General features: G+C 39.4%; 2 protein-coding genes and 1 long non-coding RNA gene across 10 annotated transcripts in view; 1 reads left to right on the forward strand and 2 right to left on the reverse strand.

The window, feature by feature from the left end:
• The window catches only part of LOC108886581 (band 4.1-like protein 1), a 75,069-nt gene extending 60,321 nt beyond the window's left edge, over positions 1 to 14,748 (forward strand). For 6 of the 8 annotated variants that reach the window (XM_018681534.2, XM_051074768.1, XM_051074767.1 and 3 more), the window contains 8 exons: positions 2,377 to 2,427; positions 3,198 to 3,554; positions 4,038 to 4,166; positions 9,607 to 9,666; positions 10,329 to 10,424; positions 10,969 to 11,049; positions 11,148 to 11,264; positions 11,674 to 14,748. In XM_018681534.2, coding sequence (XP_018537050.1) covers positions 2,377 to 2,427; positions 3,198 to 3,554; positions 4,038 to 4,166; positions 9,607 to 9,666; positions 10,329 to 10,424; positions 10,969 to 11,049; positions 11,148 to 11,264; positions 11,674 to 11,679 — 897 coding nt within the window. In that variant the 3' untranslated portion in view covers positions 11,680 to 14,748. The remainder of the gene's footprint in view (positions 1 to 2,376; positions 2,428 to 3,197; positions 3,555 to 4,037; positions 4,167 to 9,606; positions 9,667 to 10,328; positions 10,425 to 10,968; positions 11,050 to 11,147; positions 11,265 to 11,673) is intronic. The other 2 variants (XM_051074770.1, XM_051074771.1) reach the window with 2 other exon arrangements.
• A 1,127-nt stretch (positions 14,749 to 15,875) lies between these two features.
• LOC127143136 (uncharacterized) lies at positions 15,876 to 18,020 on the reverse strand. The gene is made up of 2 exons (XR_007814354.1): positions 17,270 to 18,020; positions 15,876 to 17,175 (listed from the first exon to the last, which is right to left on the reverse strand). It is a non-coding gene; the product is annotated as an uncharacterized LOC127143136 (long non-coding RNA).
• Positions 18,021 to 19,403: 1,383 nt separating this feature from the next.
• Positions 19,404 to 20,960, reverse strand: part of cntn4 (contactin 4) — a 154,744-nt gene continuing 153,187 nt past the window's right edge. Inside the window, exon 24 of the transcript XR_007814351.1 lies at positions 19,404 to 19,573. The gene's annotated coding sequence lies outside the window, so the exon portion shown is untranslated. The remainder of the gene's footprint in view (positions 19,574 to 20,960) is intronic.

Below are 20,960 nucleotides of genomic sequence, written 5' to 3' on the forward strand. Positions count from 1 at the left end.
AAAAGACAAAAATCAATATCTCATGTTTTGGTTGTTGGTTTGCCTACGCCTTCTCTAACTTGTGAGCCACTATTTTCCTTCCAGCTCACGTCGTTCTCTGTCAGAAAGTAGCAAGGACAGGCTCACATATTATCATCGCTCTGATGATTTTTGCACATCTCCATGCCATTTTCAAACTGGAAATACAAAACAAATAATTTATTGCATACTAATGTTACAAATCAAATCACTCATTTGAGGAGGAAAGGGTGAAATGTACTGTCATCTATTACTTTGTTACAGACAGCTATTATCTCCCAAAATTAGAGATAAATGGAGTATAGAATTGGTGTGTGCACAAATAATTGAGAAACTACATCAAACTGATGAACTTACATCAACAGAATTTAAAAAATGTCACTTGATCCTTCAGATTGGTGATGATAAATCATAGATACATTATTCTCCTCAACCCCACCTGGATAGAAAGCTAAGTGGTGTCACAAACACACTGGTTCCTCCAACTGTGAAACTCCAGCAGGCAGTGAGCAGCCAGACACAACAGCTCAGTGCCTGACACAGTCAGATTTGCTGCTTTCATTTCACTGTTGGTATCATTAGGAGCTTGCACGTGTTTGGCACTGGAATGAAAAGAATTTGAAGTGAATTGACACGACAGCTTTCATCATTTCCCACCTTTTTATCTGAGTCAAGCTCTTGCATATATTGGATTAAACCGGCATGAGAAGGGGTGTTTCGTAGCTCTTCAGTGTGCGAACATAGTTCACTGGTGAGTGACAATCATATCTGATTGAACTCAGGGAGTGTGGGAAAATATTAGGTGCTCCTCCAAACGTGGACCTGATCGCACAGTCATTTTGACAGGCTTTGAAATGCATCTACGCACCTTTTATTGGACATGTAACAATATTGTTTCACAACATTTGAAGACTCATTTGAAATTCAAGGTGCGTAGTGTTGCAACACATTCTCAGTTGGTCAAAGAGTGGCTGCTGCTATGCTGAAAACCTGCTCATCATACAAACTGCATGGTTCTCTTGTCCCACCTCTGCTAATTCTAACAAATAAACCTGGCTATATATGTTGTTTTTGTTGCAGTAAGCTCACCTCTTTCCTGTCCTCTAAACTGTATTATTGTATTTGATGTTACTGTAGAGTAGTGCTTGAAATTTGGGCCTGAATCCATTTGTGCTCAACTCTGGAATTTTTTTTAACCTGGTTATTATTTTCCCATGTTGTTAAGGGTAAATGACTGATAGGGGCAACAATCTTTTGGTATATTGAGCAAGAATGGTGTATCTGACCACCAACAACAGCTGTTACAATGTAATATAATATGTTAAAGTACATCAAGAAAGTGCTAGTTTTTGCCACTGACAGGCTCAGATTGTTATTGTAAGTGAATGACAACGTTATGAATGTGAATCCTACAGAGACAGACCTATCTATTAAATTGCAAGATCATTTTTGTTTATCCAGAAACATTGCTGATATCTCTACTATTCTCTATTGACAAAAATGGGAATTCCTTGCAGAACATAGGAGTTGTGGCAATAGTGCTGTCTCTATTGGTTAGTTTGTTTGTGTTTCTGTCTGGTACTTTAACTTATGTAAAGGATCAGAATATTTCTTCCACTACTGAAAGTCACACAGTAAGACAAACAAACCAACAGATTCAGGCAGTGGTATCCCAGCAGCTCCCATGTTCTGTGAGGTATAATTACTGGTAGGGATATATAGTGATGTTTCTGGTTAAGAAAAAAAAGTCAGACTCTTTAATAAATAGGTTATCTCTGTAGGAATCCTTTCCATAATTTTGTCAGACACTTAATAATAACAATTTGGAGCTGTCAGGGGCAAAAACAAGCACTTTATTGACATACTTGGATGCGGACAAATGCCCATTGGAATACACTGCAGCAGCTCTTAGTTAATACTCACCAATTTAAAGGTTTTTTGTCCCTATCAATAATTTACTTCCCAAAACATATGAAAAGATAGCCCAGGTTTAAAAAAGTACCAGAGTTCTCATTTATCAAACCCAGTAGGCTTTGATTGGATCTGGCTGAATTTCTCACCTAAACTTGGGTTTGAGTTATGAAGACATTAAAAATACTGATTTATTAGCAATTATATATTATTGAGCAAATTATTCACAATTTTTTGTTTATACTTGGATTTGGACTCTCACTGTAAAGTACACCAGGATCCCAGTTTAGGTCTGGACTGAAATACTTTGTGCTCAGAACACACACTGAGCTCATATTTCCAGGCCCCAGCCAAGCTCTGCTGTTAGGATTTCTGTCTGTGTGGTGGCTGTGCTGTGTTCTAACCTTCAGATGTTCTGTCTGCTCTTTCCTCTGCTTTCCCCTGCAGGAGCCTGTCTCTACTCCTGCCATTTATGAAGAGCCGTTTGCTGATTTCAAGGTTATTCATTTGTATTTAAACCCACCTCTGTATGTTCCACCCATCATCTTTCTTCCATTCTGCACTGCTCATGGGTAAACTGCACGCCTCCTAACTGATTGCACCAGTTTCTCCTGATATAGTATATAAAAAATAGCCATATCCTATAAAGGATGAAGTGTGATACTTTTTACTGGCTACTCAGCTGCCTTCATCCATCACCATGATGAGTTTGAATTGAATGTGTGGATTGAAAACAAAATCCCTTGTGCTTGGCCCTTGCTGGCATGATCCAGTTTTTACTGCGATCTAATTATCAAGTGTACTTGTAATTAATACAAGTGGTGTTACTGTAGATTGGATAACTCAGGAGCTTCATTGTAATTCAATGGTTTTTGGGATTATGATCCTTTAAAAGAGAGTTTAGCCCCACTATTATTATTTATTTTTTTTTTTTATGCTTTTAGAGTCAGGCTGGCCAGTGACTACATAACAGAGAGGTTGCAATGCCATAATCATTTTATGCTTTTTAGGTTGATTGTCCTCCTATTTATCATCACACAGTCCTTCAGCTTTTTGTCTTTAATATGACTGCATGCTCCAGGATTTTCTACTGTACATTGAGGATAAATTGCATGTGTAATACAATGGCCTTGACTCTGGATCCATGTTTCAGTGAACATACCACCTTTAAACAAGGATGATATTTCCTTCCCAATCCATGTCATAGTCATCATCCATCCATCTACAGTTACATTACATTTTTGACCCTGTCTCTATACCTGCCTCAGGAGGGGCTCGGGGACAGAAAGCCCCAGCCAAGTGTAGCCCCTGAGGAAGAACAGGAGCGGGACACTGTGACCTGCATGAGGGAAACTCACCTGGGCATTGAGCGCAAGTGCTCTAGCATGACGGTCAGCTCCACGTCCAGTCTGGAGGCTGAGGTCGACTTTACAATCATCACAGATCTCCACTCTGGTGTGGAGGACTTCTCTAAAGGCTTGTTGGACCTGGGAGAGAGGGAGCGACAGCCTGAGGTGGGACGGGAGGACTTTGAGGAAACCTCCAGATTCTACTCTGCCCGTCTAATGGGCTCCCGGGACAAGTCTCCTATAGAGGAGAAGCTTCCTGAGGGAACACATCATGAGGTAGACAGATGAATGCGTTCATTCTTCATCATCATCACCCATGGGATTCATCCTGCTTGGTTGAACTTGGTGCCACAACTATCTGCCATTTTTTAAATTTAGCTGTTTTTTTGTTCGACCATTTCCCATCGTTCGAATTCAGTTGCCTTTTGTTCATACTTAATTTTGTTCAAAACTCTACATGTTTTATTCTCTTTGTTGATGCATTGAATTCTGTTTTTCATCCATTTTATTTTTGTTAGATGTGTCAGTGTTTCTATGAATTCCCCTGCTGCTGCAGCATCATTTGCATGTTGTCATCAACCCAAACAATCCAATAAAATTGTATGTCAGTATTTCTTCCTTTAAGTTAACAGTATTCAAATGCTTTGGTTAAAAACAAAGATGCTTGTAAGCAATGCAGCATTTTTTCCAAAGTCTTCAGAGAGCTTAATGTGAAGAAATCGCTATTTGACGTTACTCTACTGTTTGTGTTTCACACAGCCTCCTGTGGCAAAGAAAGACCCCACTGCTGTAAGCATGGCCCATATGCTGAGGAGGGCTGACACCAAGACGCAGACACATACGAATGGATCAGAGGTCCACCCCCACATCATGAATGTCTCACCGCAGGTAAACCAACAACAACAATACTGTGTATAAGCAATATGAACAACCTTATTACAATCATGTACAATATGTTACTGTAAATTCACACTGCTGCCTGTGGTTTTCCATGACCCTTTTTAAGTTACATTAAAGCAGTCAATTCTTTTAAACAGTACTTAAGTTAGGCATAATCTTTACCGCTATTGATTTACTTCATTTTGTAATTGTCAGCTACATATTTAGTTATTATCATATAAAAAAAATAGGCATTTTGGGAAATATAATGAGCTTTCTTGCCAAGAGTTAGATAAAAGATCAGTGCTCTTTCATTAGGGATGCACCGATACCAGTATCGGGTATTGGGTCCAATACCCTGTTCCTGTACTCGTTCTGGTACTCATAAAAGTGTTCCGATACCACAGCCCGATACCACTTTACGGCACAGTGATGTTCACTGGGGCGATCAGGTGCTAATTAAGAGCGAGGAGGAGCAATGTCGGCAGTGTGGAGGTAAGTGGATGATGGTGACTAAAGTAAAGCGGACTGCAAATTATGCTCTGCAAAACTGTCAAGAAGAGGGACGAAAGCGATTACTTTCAACACAAGCAATCTGATAAAACATCTAAAAAACCAACATGACGCCGAGTTCAAAGCGTTTGCTAATAATAGCAAACAGCAATAACCAACTTTGCAGCAAAGTCTGGAGAAGAGGGAGATGTTAAGAGACAACCCGTGCGCAGTGAAAATAACAGAGGCTCTGACCCAGTACGTTGCTCTTGATGACCAGCCATTGTCGTTGTTGATAATATGGGATTTAGACGTCTTCTCAGCATACTGGAGCCGAGGTATGAGATCCCTAGCCGACACCACATCACTGACACAGTGTTGCCAAAGCTACACGACTTTGTGAAGAGGCACATCGCCTGTTGCAAGACATTTCGGCCCTCAGCTTCACCACTGATATTTGGATGAGCAGCGTTAGCCCGGTGTCCCTCATCAGTTTAACTGCACAGCAGATTGACGAGGATTTACGGAGTCGTCCTGCATGCAAAACAATTTAGGGGTTCGCACACCAGCCAAGCCATCGCAGGTGTGTTTGATGACATGCTTCAGACATGGGGGGTCACTAAAAGTTCTGTTCATGTGCTACGTGATAATGCGATAAACATGATCAAAGCCATGAGTGAAGCTGGACTCCCGAGCCTGCCGTGTGTCGCACACACCCTCCAGCTGGCTGTTAATGAGGGGCTCTTAGCACAGAGGAGCGTGGCTGATGCTGTGGCAGTCGGACAGAAAATAGTTGGTCATTTTAAACATTCCGCCTTAACCTACTCCTGCCTTGAAGATATTCTGTTTGTTAAAAAAAGATGCAGTTGAATGCTAAAATGTCAATAACAGTACTTAAACAGTACTTCTATTTGAGCAAAATGTGTGGCAGTGCCATATATAATAATATCAATCAGCACAGCAATTTCTTACAGCTAGAGAATGAAACAATATCTGATGAAAATAAAACACGTTTTCAAGTAAATGTACGAAGTGTAATGGCATTAATAGGTACTCGTGTTGGTACTCGGTATCGGCAAGTACTCAGATCCAAGTATCGGCATCGTATCGGTTTGAAAAAAAGGGGTATCGTTGCATCCCTAATTTTCATGTATATTCAGCACAAGGCCACAGCCGGTGAGCCTAGCATAAAGACTGCAAACTGTTTATATATACCTTGTTTGTTTAATCTTTGCAAATACCAAAGTGTGAAATGTAAATCTATGGTTTAATAGCAGCTAATGTGCTGGACTATTTCTTGACAGGTGAATGACTACATGAGGACAACGTTGTTTTCCAGTCTCACCTCCTACATACACTTCAATTTTGCACAGATTAAAAAAAATAAATAAAAATAAAAAATAAAATATATATATATATATATATATATATATATATATATATATATATATAACACATTAATGAGTGAGTTCTAGAGATGCCGGTGGTGGCTGCTGGCTGTAGCTTCGTATTTATCCCAGAGACACAAGAGTAATATCAGTATTCTTGTTTAAAATGTCAAACTTATTTAAGGGAGCTATGTATACATTTTGGCTATCACTACATAGCATAGCATCAATAGCTGTACCAGTCTAGAGGAAATGTTGCAAGTTCTGCATTAAACTTCCTTTACTCACCAAGAACTGTCTCAAGTGGTGGAAGGCAATTGCAATGGTAACTCTTGTTTTGCTCCTGGTTCTTTCCTTGCACTTTAGTTAGTATGCTAACCAGCTAGTCCTAGCCCACTTTGTGATGTTGAGTCACTAACCATCCAGCCCAAAAAAGTAGCACTGTATTGTTAACACGATGGCTGAATCTCTTGTTAAACAACCATCACCACCACCCGCAAGACACCATGTCCAGCAGCAGAAAAACGTATATAGCCCTTTTGATATGTATTTTAATATTTTTAAAAATGTAACACTGTTGGATTTATTCTGTACTGTACACTTGTTAGTTTGCTATTGCCCCTTTTCTCTGTGGTCTATTTTCATTATACTTTCTAACTGAAACTATTGGTAGAAAGGACAAATTAGGACAGTACTCCTCACTGGATCAGTAGCATCACTCACCTAACAAATATACTTGCAATGAAGATTTTTTTCTTTTTTTGGAGAGCTCTTAAGTTAGTCTTGATTAGAGAAGAACACGTTTTCCGTGGGCCTCACTGACATGAGGGCCATATTCCCCAGACACAGATGACATAATAGCATCATTATAGAGTGATTAAAGTATTGACAGTGTATTAATGAGGATGATGAAAGTAGGTGTGAATCCCATTCATCTCTGGAGGCAAAGATTTGAGTGCTGTCTAGCTGTCCCACAGGTGCCTTATTAAAATGTAATCATTGCTGGGTTCTTAAGCCATTCAGCTAAGGGTGTGGATGAAGTCAGGCAATGATGTAGAGAGGGTGTCTTTGAAGTGCCAAATCAGGGTTGAGTCAAATTCTCAAAGATGTCAGTGTAAGCCACAGTAGTGTGTGTGTGTGCAGTAAATAAAAGATGATGTCATGTACAGGCAGACAAAGATCTCCAGCACTGACATTATTTGTCCAGCAGAGGGAGACATGTCATGTCTTGTTGAGTTTTTCAACAACAGTACAACAGCTGGCTGCTTTTCTCTGCTGGGTGTGTCACTGACAGGCTTTAAATGTGGGCATTGCCACCAAACTGTAGTAAAAGAAATGTATTCTGCTAAGGAATTCATCAACTACACACTTGGCTGTCATTTGCTTGATGGTCACTTATGGCTATGAAATGTGTTGTCAATACAAAACCATTCATAACTCATTGATGCACATGTTAATTAAGGTACTCTTAAATGCTAAAAAGATTTTATGTGTCATCATCCTATCGTAAGTATGAAGGCTATTTTAAAAATTTGATTTGATGAAATACCAGTTCAGTTTAGACTAAACCTAACTAAAATAGGAGTCTGTGCATCAAATATACATAATTGACCCTAGTACATAGATGCATTTAGTTGCTTTAGCAGTATTTCTTAAATTGTCTTGGAAAAACCTATAAACACAACACTGACACACTGTTAACTTATAAAGCTAATATGGTGAACATCCAGCAGACATGGTTCGACATTGGCATTCATTTGGAGTTCTTTTTCTAGTGACCTGATAATTGAAAGTTCAGTATTCACTCTGCTTTACTGATGTTTTAACCTTCAGCAATCTTTGAGGCAACTTACTCTTTAGCTGCTAAATGCTTACTTGGAATAAAGTTTATTAGAGCAATGAGTGTGAACCAAAACAAAAGTTTAAGCAGTGAGTTGAAAGATGCTAAAATTCTCTATAGATCTGAGGAAAACTGCAGAGTTGGGTGATAACTCACCACAACTGACAGCTTTCACTTTACATAGTCATTTGATCAATTGTTGATATAAAATATTGATTTGTGAATCTTTAAGGCAAAGACTTCTGAAAGAAGAGATAGCATGTTTTTTTATACTTAAGCAATACAACTTTGGTCTGCATGTCCAGTAACTTAGAGTGGCTAATGAGAGTGCTGAGCCATTTTGCTGATTTTCTGTTTACGATATAACAGATAACCAGGTCATTGGTTTTATCCCAAAAGTAAAACAAGAATCGAACACATTGTACATACCTCACCCAGAGACATGTTTGTTTTTTTTCCTGCCTGTGTTCCCATAGACCCTTTCGACTTGTTATTGCAGGAAAAGCCAGGTGTAGCTAATAACATTATCACTGGCTCTGTTCACTTTGGATGTTTCAGTGAGCCAGCATGCACAGAGGTTTCTTTTACATGCATCAACTGTAAGACCTACATGTATTAGACATTTTCTGTCTCAAAAGGATACAGAAAACCTAGTCTATGCATTTGTTACTTCTAGGCTGGACTACTGTATTTCATTATTATCAGGCTGCCCCAACAAGTCTCTAAAGACTCTGCAGCTGATTCAAAATGCTGCAGCACGATTACTGACAGGAACTATAAACTGTGTTAGCCTCTCTACATTGGCTCCCAGTCAAATCCAGAATAGAATTCGAAATCCTCCTCCTCACTTACAAAGCCCTTAAGGTCAGGCTCCATCTTACCTTAAAAATCTCATAGTCCCCTACAATCCCACTAGGACTCTGCACTCCCAGAATGCTGGTTTACTGGTGGTTCCCAGAGTTTCCAAGAGTCGAATGGGAGGCAGGAGCCTTCAGTTATCAGGCTCCTCTACTATGGAACCTTCTCCCAGTTTCGGAAGTTCGGAGGCAGACACCCCCTGTAACTTTAAGAGTAGGCTTAAAACTTTCCTCTTTGATAAAGCTTATAGTTAGGGTTGGCTCAGGCTTGAACCATGCCTTAGTTATGCTGCTATAGGCCTAGACTGCCAGGAGATCTCCCATGATGCACTGAGCTTCGTTCTCTCTCTCTCTCTCTTTCTCTCTCTCTCCCTCTCCACAGTATGGATACATATCCCATAAATACATGTTACTAACTCAATATCTTCCCCTAGTATTGTGCTCTTCTATCTCTCTATTTCTGCCTCTGGAGCTATAGAGTCTGACCTATGATGACAAGCCTCCTTCTGCTCCTACAGCTCCCCCTATCTGAGATATACATTTACAACAGAAACCCTGTGTAACAATGGGATGTTACACATACAGGTGTACATAAAGGTGTAGGTATTGCCTTTGCAGGAAGAGCTTGAAGAAACAAATCCTGTCGTTGCATCATGGGAAATGTTTTTGCAGACTGGCTCCTATTAGGAATTGAAATTGGGTGTATCGTCTCTTTTTCCCATTAAAAAAAAAAACTTTCCCTTGTGAGTCCACCAATGTAATGTTTCTTTATATGATCATCCAATGCACATTCTTTAATGTACACATACTTATTTAATATTATGAAATGCCAAAATACAGAAGTCTTAAGACTGTTTCTCTCTCACTGTCAGAACTATGGAGCTGTCAGCCCACAGGAGGCTCCTGCTGCCCTTAAAGAAAATGGCTCCCCTGTAAGTATCTTTATAGAGGAAATACATCAGCGTGACAGTCTGTGTGTGTGGTGGTGGCAGAATAAGAAACTCCAGCCATTGTGCTGTCTGTGGTCTACTTTTCTAGCTTTGACCTTTACTTGATATCCCTCTGAGAAAGTGTGAAAGCGAATAATGTATGAAAGGAACATATCTGCAATGTGATCCATGTGCATGAGCCAAATGTTCAAAGGTTTAATTGCCATATTACTGGTATTTGATGTCATGATAATGCCTCAGTTTTATAAAACAACTGTGAAGACTGTGGATGGGAACATTTAGATTAGAGTAGATGAATACTTTATCACTTTTACTTCCCTGACAACAGGTGAAATTCAGATATTTCACAGAAAAGCTCACGGTATAGACTCTAGAAGTGGTGTCTTAAAAACATGTACTAGTGAAGAAAGGCCCAATAAAAGACATGTTGCATTTTGGGTAATGTAGTTGGAATTAGACCCATCAAAAAAATCAGAATGTCTCATCCTTTGAGCTTCAATTTGGACAGTTTAAAGAAGGAAGGTTCAATACCTCATAGCAATCAAACAAACATGGCATTTTGTATATAAGCATGTATGCATATGTGTGTCTGCAGCATGTCTGTTCATGTGTGTACAACACCCCTTCTCATGAATGTGATGTAGGTAAAAGCCAGCACCCAGGGGAGGGAGTCTGTTGTGTCCCCACTGACCATCACCGCTGAGAGTGTCACCTCAGCAACCACAACTCAAGTTACCAAGGTAACACCTTATCTGTTCCCATGGTTACAGTTAAATAACTGGAACTTGGAGTCAGCCCACCACATCTGTATCTTATGGTACACATAAATATTTCTCATCTCCCCTTTTTGAAATGTTGGAGTAGATTGATAAATAAATGGGACAGATGTAAATAATGACATTTTTCAAAAGACTATAAATAAATACTACATATAAGTATAAATAATACATAATTTATAAATAATACAATATATTTATGTTTGCCTCACAATGTAATGTAACAATGTTAGAAACTCCAATTGGCTTCACATTGAAAAACTACTACATTTTTGCCATGGTTTTCTAGACATCTATATACACTATACTATACACTACTTTTTTGTTGTTGTTGTTGTATTAAACAATAGATGGCTTTACTGAGAAAGGATTTGGTGCACAAAAGATGAACTTGACTGAGTTTTTCAAGCCTTTGACAAATATTTTGTTATCTATAAAGTAGATTTTTAATCATAGGGAATGAGCTGATGAATCACTGAGTTAATTCCTTTCTGTGTGTGTTCTGCAGACTGTGAAAGGAGGCTACTCAGAGACCAGAATCGAGAAACGGATTATAATCACGGGAGATGATGATGTGGACCAACATCAGGTGAGAGGAGCATTACACAAATACTGAGCTACTTCTGTTGGTACTTGAAGCTAATATGTGAGGTTTATTACCCATGTGTTGTTTCCTCATGTCACCAGGCCCTTGCCATGGCAATCCAAGAGGCCAAGCAGCAGCACCCTGACATGCTGGTGACAAAAGCAGTGGTTATCAGGGAAACAGATTCTCCCACTGAGGAGCTGCAGCAGAAATCAGAGGTATGTGACACAGAGTGCTCACAGTCTGCGCATGAGATCAGCGTAAAGGTTACAAGATTACTATGCTTTGTGTGTATGAGTGTGCTACTGAATGGGCCAACCAGGCACAGAGTCAAATGACTGTGAGTGATATAAAACTTCTGAAACAAGGGTTTTGCATCTTAGAGAAGCAAAACTACTACAAAAAGACAGAATTGCAGCACAGAGACACACAGATACATAAAACAAACAGGCATCTCTACGTTGGTGGAGAATGACTGCATGGAGATGGAAAAAGAGACACAAAAGAAGTACAAACAATGCTGCGTTATTTGTAGATGTTTTGTGCGTCTTTCAGTCTGGGTGTCTTGTTCTTATGTAGGTGGATTACCCATATGTGATGATAGATCTGTGTGTTGTCTCATTACAGTCCTGATTGGTCATGGTGGCTCCTGAAACAGGGGAGACAGCAGAGGATCCTCCAGCTGTGTGTCTCCTGCCCCACCTTGCAGTACACCACCAAGAGGACTCTCTATCCCCACTGTGTAGACACCGACACAAGAACAGACTGCGTTCCATGACGCAGTCAGTAGAACTACACTCCGAACCCTTTAGACAAACCAACTGTGACCCAGCCTCCCATTCCATCCCAACCCATCCCTCCAGCCCTCCACCTTCTAATGGAACAGAGAATATCTTCTACTGGATAATTTACCACTTGGTGTGTTGCAAGATTAAAAGAGAAACCCAGTCAATTCTCTTACTATTTGAATTCACCTCTGTTAGAATTTATTTGAAACTTTACTTGCATATTATTTAATTTTGACTCATTTGAACCCTCAATATAATTTAAATAAATGAGTTTTAACCCCAGACTCCCCAGCCCCAAAACCTTAATCCTAATAAAATTACTTTCTGTTTTAAGGTCACACATATCTTCCCTGTACTACCATCTCATATGAAATGAATATAAAAAAGCAGAGGATGGTTGAGTGGAAGTATGGGGACAATGCTGGTGGTGGGGGGTGGGTTGGGGAGGTTGGTGCCAAGTGGCAAAAGGCAGTCTTTTTGCTCGTTGTTGCCACCTCTTGGCCATGACACCTTCAGTATAATCAGCAGCTGTCTTATTAGCTTTTTACATTTTTATCTATAGAGAATCTAATTTATGTCCAGTGTTTGCTTGTTTATGAAATATGTATAAAATCAGATGACTATAATCTGCATGATTCAATACAAAGAATATCTGAGGGAATGAAAAAAAATATGTGAACACATCCACATTTGAAATTCATAAGAAGCTCTGATGTGATGGGACTAAGCACCTACGGAGAAACTGTTGAAAAAAATAAAAAATAAAACAACAACAAAAAAAGAAAAAAAAAACACTGGGCCAATGAGAGGTGGACAAATATTAATGTTGACAGACTCTACTGAAGAATATCAGGACAGTTCAGTGGACTACGGAACTCTGCTGTGGTCCAACATACAAAACGTCACTGTCCTCGTCCTATTTTTCCCACTTCACCGTTACTGTTTTCATTTTGGTGTCAACTCGCCATCAGAAATGCTGGTCACATGTTTTGGGCACAGTTATAAGATTTGTAGAGAATTTATATGAATAATGTTTTATCTAATAGGTTTCAGAAAAGTGATGATATGTTTTTACTGTTTTTCTTACTTGATTTACTGACTTTCACCGTGAAACAGAGTTTATGTTATTCTTGTGTTTTTGGACATTTCAGTTGTCATATGCAAACATGCTGAAATCGCTCTTTAATATCCAGGCCAAGGACTAACTGATGTTCCTGTCAGTAATCAATAGCATCATATCCATTCCTTGAACCAACTATAATTGGCCTCTTCAAGGCAATGCAACAAACTTTAAACACAACATTGATGTATCTTCACCTATTAGTAATCAGTTCTCTTTAAAAATCCAGCAGATGCAAGGCTAAATTACCCTTCATTTGGAGTCATATTTCTGACCACCTGATGTGTCTGCAATTTGGTGCTTAGCAGGTTAGCAGGTAGCATGTATGTGATTTATTAATACTGGAAACAAGCACACATAAGAGTGGACCAGTTGCAGACCATGAAACCAAAACAACAAGCTGAAGAGGCTAAAATACTTTGCAGAGCTGAGGGAAACCACTCATTGTAGAGAGCTGGGTGACAATTCTCTGTAGTTAATATTTGCACTTTATTCATAATCATTTGTCCCACTGTCAATATAAAAATATTCAGTATTCCAACTTAAAACCAAGACTTAATATGCAGACATTTGATTTATTCATAATATAAAAACACTGGCCATAGCAACTTGAAACAGCGACTTTAATAAGCTATGTTAAAAGATATATTTTCTGGTTTTTGAATATGCATGTTCACCAACGGCTGGGAAAGTTCAAACCCACAAGAGTAACATGGTTACATTTTTGTTGTTTTTCTGTTGTATTAACTCTTTTAAGTTATGGTGTATGAGTTTATAATTGTATTTATAGGAGTGGTGAGTGTGAGGCCTGTGCTTTTCCTCCCTGTTTCCCCTTTCAGACAAAGCCGAGACTCAACGTGTAACACACATACATGAATATCCACAGAACCTGTTGGCTGTCACGTAACATATATCTTGGATGACCTTTAATACTATACTATGCATCACTTATCATACATAAAAATCCCTCTGATGGAGCCTGACCCATGTTAGCTGTGTTGCTGTCATTGTTAACTTTGTGCTACTGTTAACCGAAAGCAGTGAAGCGCACTGCTTGTGAGATTTGCAATAAGCAGCCATTACTCTTATCCTCTGTCCTCTAAAGGGAGAAAACTGTGAACTCTCATGCGTACCGAAGCGTAACCAAAACCTATAACACACAGTTAGTGATATTCAAAGGAGCTTTTCCAGCACTTGTGACCATGGCTTTGTCATCCTTGTCGTCTAACCCCCCCCATCCCCCTGACTTGAAACTGTCGACCTGCTGTTGATGTGTCTGTGGAAACAAGAGATTCCCAATCTGATGATTTGTATATTCTATTTTGCTCTATTTTATTTTATCTGGTCATATGACACTGGACTGTTGTGAAGGCACTTGCTTGCAATGATAGCAGCACATATACTGTAAACTGTTGGGAGAAAAATAGTCTGTCTTCGTTGTAGTATTGGACACACTACTGATGGAAGAGAAATGACTGCAGGCATCAGGAGAGAAGTCGTGCACTGTGGGCGAGGTGGTGAGTTGAAGGATGGAGGGCCTGTATTTATATATAAATATCCATACCTCTGTAGAAATTGAAAGGAGCAGGGATGTGTTTTTAGGCTCAAGGGATGAGGCAGCAAGTAAAATCCGAAGGACAGCAGAGCAATAGAAATGTCACATGAATGGGTGCCTTATGTTTGGAGTCGTGGTTATGAGAGTCACAGTTATCAGTGCACAGCTGAAAATGCCGTTAATCACCATAGGGCAGATGAAGAAATGACCTCTCCTTTCAGTCCAAGGTGAGCAGGAGTTGTCCTGAGAGTGAATAACTGTCTTGTATAGAATGTGACACCAAGTGCAGCAAAGAAGTCGTCTCTCTGAATCTGGACTGTTAGTTCTCAGTGGGATGAAAACATTTATTGGCCCTGTTAATGCAGAAAACCAGCACAGTACCGATTATGGATATGAGCTCTTTTTAATTTCAGTGAAGAGCATCAAACTGCTCCGCTGTTTAGCCTCCACCTTCAGTTATCCACTGCCTCTTGCTCTACATTCCCCTAGTGCTCGGTGGTGTGTATTTGCTGTATTTGCATTCAGTCTAAATGGAAAACATACATGCATAAATAAATGTGTCAGTATGACTCAAACACTGTCTCTTGTTATGAAAAAAGGGGAGAGAGATTTCATGTTGAATTGGTTACTTATTACAAAGAGGTGAAATTTGGGGAAATGTTTTTTTATGTGACTTGAACATTTTCATATATTAATAATTCAACATAGGAAATTAAGGGATTCTTCTGTAATATCCACATAATGAGGGATTATGCTTGTATTGCCATCTTGTGGCAAAATTCAATACATACAACTTGGGTACAGGGTATTTGTGTGCTCTTGGTGCCACCTAGTGTAATTTCTACAACCTACTGCCTGAAGCAACATTTTCACTCAGCATATCAAAAATACTTTACACCCAAATTCATAAGAAACTCTTTGGACTTCTTGCATGTATATTTATAAATTAAAAATAATGAAATGTGATGTTTTTGAAGCTTGAACCAAACTTGGTACTAAAAGTCAGGATATCTCAGCCAACATTACAAGTCCCTGAATATTATGGAAGTGCAATGCTAACCGCAATGTAATGCTCACTGGAGTACTCTGGAAATTACTTATCTAGACCTCTTTACTGCTACATGGCTACAGTCTAGATATTTTATGCGAAGCAGTTTTATTGTATTCTGGATAAATGGCATTCAAAATACATTAATACTCTCTTATGCAATCCAATATCTTTACAATGGTAATAATGTTCAGGACTTTGAGACTGAACTGTACTATATTAATGTGTTTCTGATGTTTTCTCACCCCATTTTCAACCACAAGGAGGGAGGAATATTAGAAATCATCTCAATGTAATGCAGTACAACACCACCAGCCATGACCTCAATAATAAATTTATTGTAGAACTGATATGGAGCTAGTGACAGTGACAGTGACATTAAGATTTGGCATTGGAAACAAAACTCAAACTGAAAAAGCAAACACTGGCATTGAAATATTTGGATTTGAAAGGACACTTTGAAGTTGTATATTTGTCTTAAAATATGAGTTGCAATTTCAAATTTTGTTTATTCAGTGTATTTAAACATGGCATTTTACAAACCTCTAATTCTTTCATTGGTATTTTATTGTTCAGATTTTCCAGCTCTGTTACTCTGTTCAACAGTCTGTCTGTAGATGTTTCTCTCTTTTGCTCTTGGTCTTTTAGAGCCTGTTTGAAGACACTCAGAGACTCCAGGAGGGAAGATTTTTCATTGTGCCAGTGGTGTCTTTCCTTGTCCAGTCCTCTTGCACATGCATTAACATCTTTTTTAAGCTACATGTTGCCCTGATTTGCTGTACATGTTTCCCTGTCCTCCTCACACCTGGACCTTTTTTTCTCCAGCTCCTGGAGAAACACTGTCTTGAGGTTTGCTTCACATGGTCATCCATGAGATGGGACCTGTCCTCCTCCCACTCCAGATGTTTCTCCAGCTCCTGGAGAAATGTTGCTTTGCGGGTAGAATTTTTTTGCATCTGGTCAGCAAGGAGACTGAACCTCTCATCTTCCCAATGGCATTCTGATTTTTCCAGGTCATTTTTGACCTGGGCCAGTTCTGTTCTGACTATAGAGGTCTCCTCCTCCAGGCCAGGCATTTCTCAGCCTCCTTCTTGCTATTAGTTTCAATTTTCTGAACTTTTGGGCATTTAGGGTACCATCTTTCACTATATTTCCCTTTCTGTAGGTCTCGATAAAAAGATCCCCAATTTTTTGGCTTCTCTTCTGTAGTCTTGAGCTGATGTTTTAACTGCTCGAGTTCATTAACCAACACGAGTTTCTCCCTCTCCAATGAGGATACCTTGTAGTCCTTTACAGCCATAACCTGATGAAGCAGCTGAGTTATTTCAACTTGAGATTTTGGCATCATTTCATGTTGGACTTTCGATGCAGGCCGTTTTAGTGTAGTAATTGCAGGTTCTGCATCTGGAGGTGTTGGCCAGATTTCGGCAGTTGACGCAGGCCGTTTTAGTATGGTGATTGGAGGCTTTGCATTTGGAGGTGTTGGCCGGACTTCGGCAGTTGGAGCTCCAAGGTGTGCTGCCGGGAACCGCATCAGGACTGGAAAATAGGGGAGATCCGGAACTGTAGCCTAGCCAGGCTCGAGCTGGCCTGTCCCTCGACCGGCTGTGGCTCTTACCTGGTAACATGGACGCCGAAATGAAAACCAAGTCGTTTCTATTTACTGTATATAAATATTAAGTCTATGGGAACGTCTGTATATTTATATTTACAGTCTGTAGTCATTCCATGACCTCCACGCAATTCAACTCGGGCAGTAGTGTGGAAATGATAAGCAGACCCGAGCGACACGCCAGGCTTGAGCTGGAAAATAGACCGGCAAAAGATCTGTTAATAGTCATATTGACATCACATTAGCAACATTACATAAAAGTGACACTTTTCAAGTATGGCTTTCAGGTGCACCATGTCTGACTTTCTCCCTAGCTTTCTTTTTGTGTGTGTCCCTCTTGCCTAGGTGCAGAGAGCGCTTTACTCCGCCCACCACTCCTTGCGCCTTCCCTCCAGCCCCGCCTCTCCACACCAAATTAGTGACACAGAATTAAAGATATATTAGAGATAATATGATAAAGTAAAATGACAATATTGTGAGATTGTAATTTTTTGATATCTGTGTTTAATTTTCAGTAAAACTCACTTTTCAGTGCCAATACTTGTTTCAATACCAATGCAACCTTTTACAATCCAATTTTTCAATGCCAGTGTTTTCTTTTTCAGTTTGGGTTTTGTTTTCGATGCCAAATCTTAATGTCACTATTCTAGATCCATAAATTGATACCTCTCTGACAGTGTCAATAAAAACTCAACATCATAACCTCACTAAATGTATACTTAATGGCAGATCTGCTGTATTGGATAAATAAAGTGGCCACCAAGTGCATTTTGAATCCTGCATGTCATTTGTGACATAGGTTATGAATTGAGGGATCAACCAGCAGAGCTTGCCATTGTTGTATAAATCAGTAATCTTTATTAACACAGTATAAACAACAAACAGCAACAGAGGAAACCCTTATAGCATATATGGACAGTAGACCCAGTACATCTCAGAGGGGCTGACTGAGACAGAAGCATAGACATGGGGCTGATTGTGGTTCAGTTTTCATGGTACACACACAGTATACACAAACTTATCAGATGTATGAACATTGCATGTTCCTAAAGCCATTCAGTCGGTTTACAAATGGACAGAAGAGCAAGGACAAAGTACAGTCATGCTGAGCAACAGTTAGCTACAGTATGAAACAGATATTACATAAAAACCAAGTAAATCATCTCTTTAGAAAGGTTCTTATATATAAATGATTTGAAGTGTACAAAACAGTATATTACACATTTCTTGATGCATGATTCTGAGCAAGACCCAGTAGCCTACAGTACACTTCCCTTCAAAGTACTACAAACTATTCAACTGGTTTACACGCTACATACAGACTGCACTGTACCTCAGTAGCACAGCAGTCCCACATGGCATCAGGAGACTATGGAAAAAGGAAAAGATCAGCAGCATTGTCTTTTATTAAGAATACACACCTATAAAAATTCACCAGGCCTCATATATTGCCAATATCCCATGCGAAACAGCAGAATGCCATTCAAACTAACCGCTGCATTCCACAAAGGATGCCGGTCCCCCCGATCCTGACCACATACAACTTCTATCAACACAGCAGCATGTAAACATCACCGCGGCTGCTTCATAATTCTATGTTTCTAATGTTTTTGATATACATATGATAAGTTAAGGCTCTTTAAGGACCTGAGGATTTTGAACATATGATGAGGCACACAGAAGGCAAAGAATAGCTCTAGACACAGGGCTAACTGAAAGAATGAGGAGCATGAAACAGCCACAAGGGTTCGGTCACCAGTGCAGTTCAATGGCCAAGGTAGAGGAACCCAGGGAAGATCTCTCCAACAACAGCATGGTGCTATTTCAGTAATGATCATGGGTGGCTTTAAGGACTTTATTGACTTTTGGGGAGTTATACATCACCTTACCCGAGAGGACTGGCACCAAATTCATGACATGCTAATGCAACCTTTTAGTAATTAATGCCAGTTAGCATGAGCTGATATAGCAGGAAACCACAAAGTATTTTATTCTGCATTTCCTTTAGATTCATGAAATGTAAAAAATAAAATAAAAATATCCACCTCATTAACAAAATTCAATTTGAATCAACTTTAGCTGGCTCACCTCCAAGAGCTTTCTAATGTTATCATACTTGTATGTATTAGCGTGCACTGTCTAGGGTCATGACTTTAGATGCTAATCTTCTCTTTACAAACCTGGTAACATATAAATATATATATATATATATAATATATATATATATATATATATATATATATATATATATATATATATATATATATATAACCAATGATGACAAACACTCAACATGTAAGTGCAGTCCTTTGAGTGAAATATTGTTGAAATATTGCAGAAACAGAAATGCAAAGATGTAACAGGTAACAGTTAATAGTTCATTAACTTGAAGGAAAAAAAAACTCTGGTCTTTTACAACCAAAGTTACAAGTCTTAACTTATTTTAGAAGACAAAGGTACACTGTCAAATTACATTTATAACCTCCAGACTGGAAAATTTAATGATTTTTATTTGTTCTTGCCCCAATAAGCCCAGACCAACTTTAAATTTATTAAGAAAACAAAATCTATAAAAGCTCAACATGTCATACAAAAAGATGCATATAAGACATTTCTCTTTACTTTTTTTTCTTACGAAAGCAGCTTTGGTAACAACATAGTCACAACATCAGTCAATCTCTTTTACTTAGCCTGGGTGTTGAAGGGGACTCCTTCCCTGACATCTCAATGGCATTTTTTTTCATCAACGACTTCCTTCTGCCTCTAAAATCTAAATGAATGGATCTAGTTACACCGGAGTGGGCTGTGTTTGCGTTCGACCGTGGAGCTGACTCCACATCAGATGCAACATCTGCTGGAGCTGTTTGTCATAAAGATGTCCGCGCTGTGAAAGAGAGTGCTATTGTACTGAGTGCTGATAGAGTGGAGACCTTGGATGCTGAGCCGACTGCGTTGGGCCTGAAAAGCCATTGAAAAGAACAAGGCTGTTAGTTTGACCGCTGGTGAAAAAAAAAAAAATCACACAGACTTTGGCATTTCTTTCATTCTTTGCCTCTCCACTCTCCTTTAGTAATCACGAGCTGAAAACATTCATCTCAGAAAATATTTGAGAATTTCATTCTACTGCTTAAGTAATGACTCTCAAAGGTATTTTAAATAAATTGCTCAACTTTTCATGCAAAGCTTGCATTATGGTGTCAAGCAGAGGCCATAATTGCACAAATGTTTCATGTAGCAATTATTTTCCCACTCTCCCTGTTCCTTTGGAGATGATGATAGGTAATCTGTTCTGGCAAGGCAGCAGCAGGGGGAGTGGATTATTCCATCCTTAGCCACGAGGAGCACTAACTAGCTCTCCACTGACCTGGTATCCTTGGGATGGTGATCTGCCTGCTACTGCTGCCTTCCCCTCCCTCTCCAAATGGCTTTATCTGGATGATATAATCCTCATCAGTGGCAGGGCGAGCTCCACAGAGGTGGTGTTGGTTTCCATGACATTGGGGCGGCTGTGTCTGTTCTTCTTAGTGAGAGCACCTGAGGACAAATGCCGCAAGTGAGTCAAAGTCAGGCCACAGAAACCATTGGAAACAAACACAATTTTCTGATAAGATCAAGCCACTGGGTGCTTACTTTGTAACCTGTGACCTCTGACTCATTCTCCAGGGCTTTGACCTGCTCCCAGTTCAATATAATCTTGGAGTTTGATGCATTCCACATCACTTTAACCGGGGGCTGACTGGGTGCTGAGGGAGAAAAACAATTATTCTCCTCAAACACAAGCTGAACATTGG

The sequence above is a fragment of the Lates calcarifer genome, linkage group LG12, assembly GCF_001640805.2.
Source record: "Lates calcarifer isolate ASB-BC8 linkage group LG12, TLL_Latcal_v3, whole genome shotgun sequence".
Taxonomy (NCBI): domain Eukaryota; kingdom Metazoa; phylum Chordata; class Actinopteri; family Centropomidae; genus Lates; species Lates calcarifer.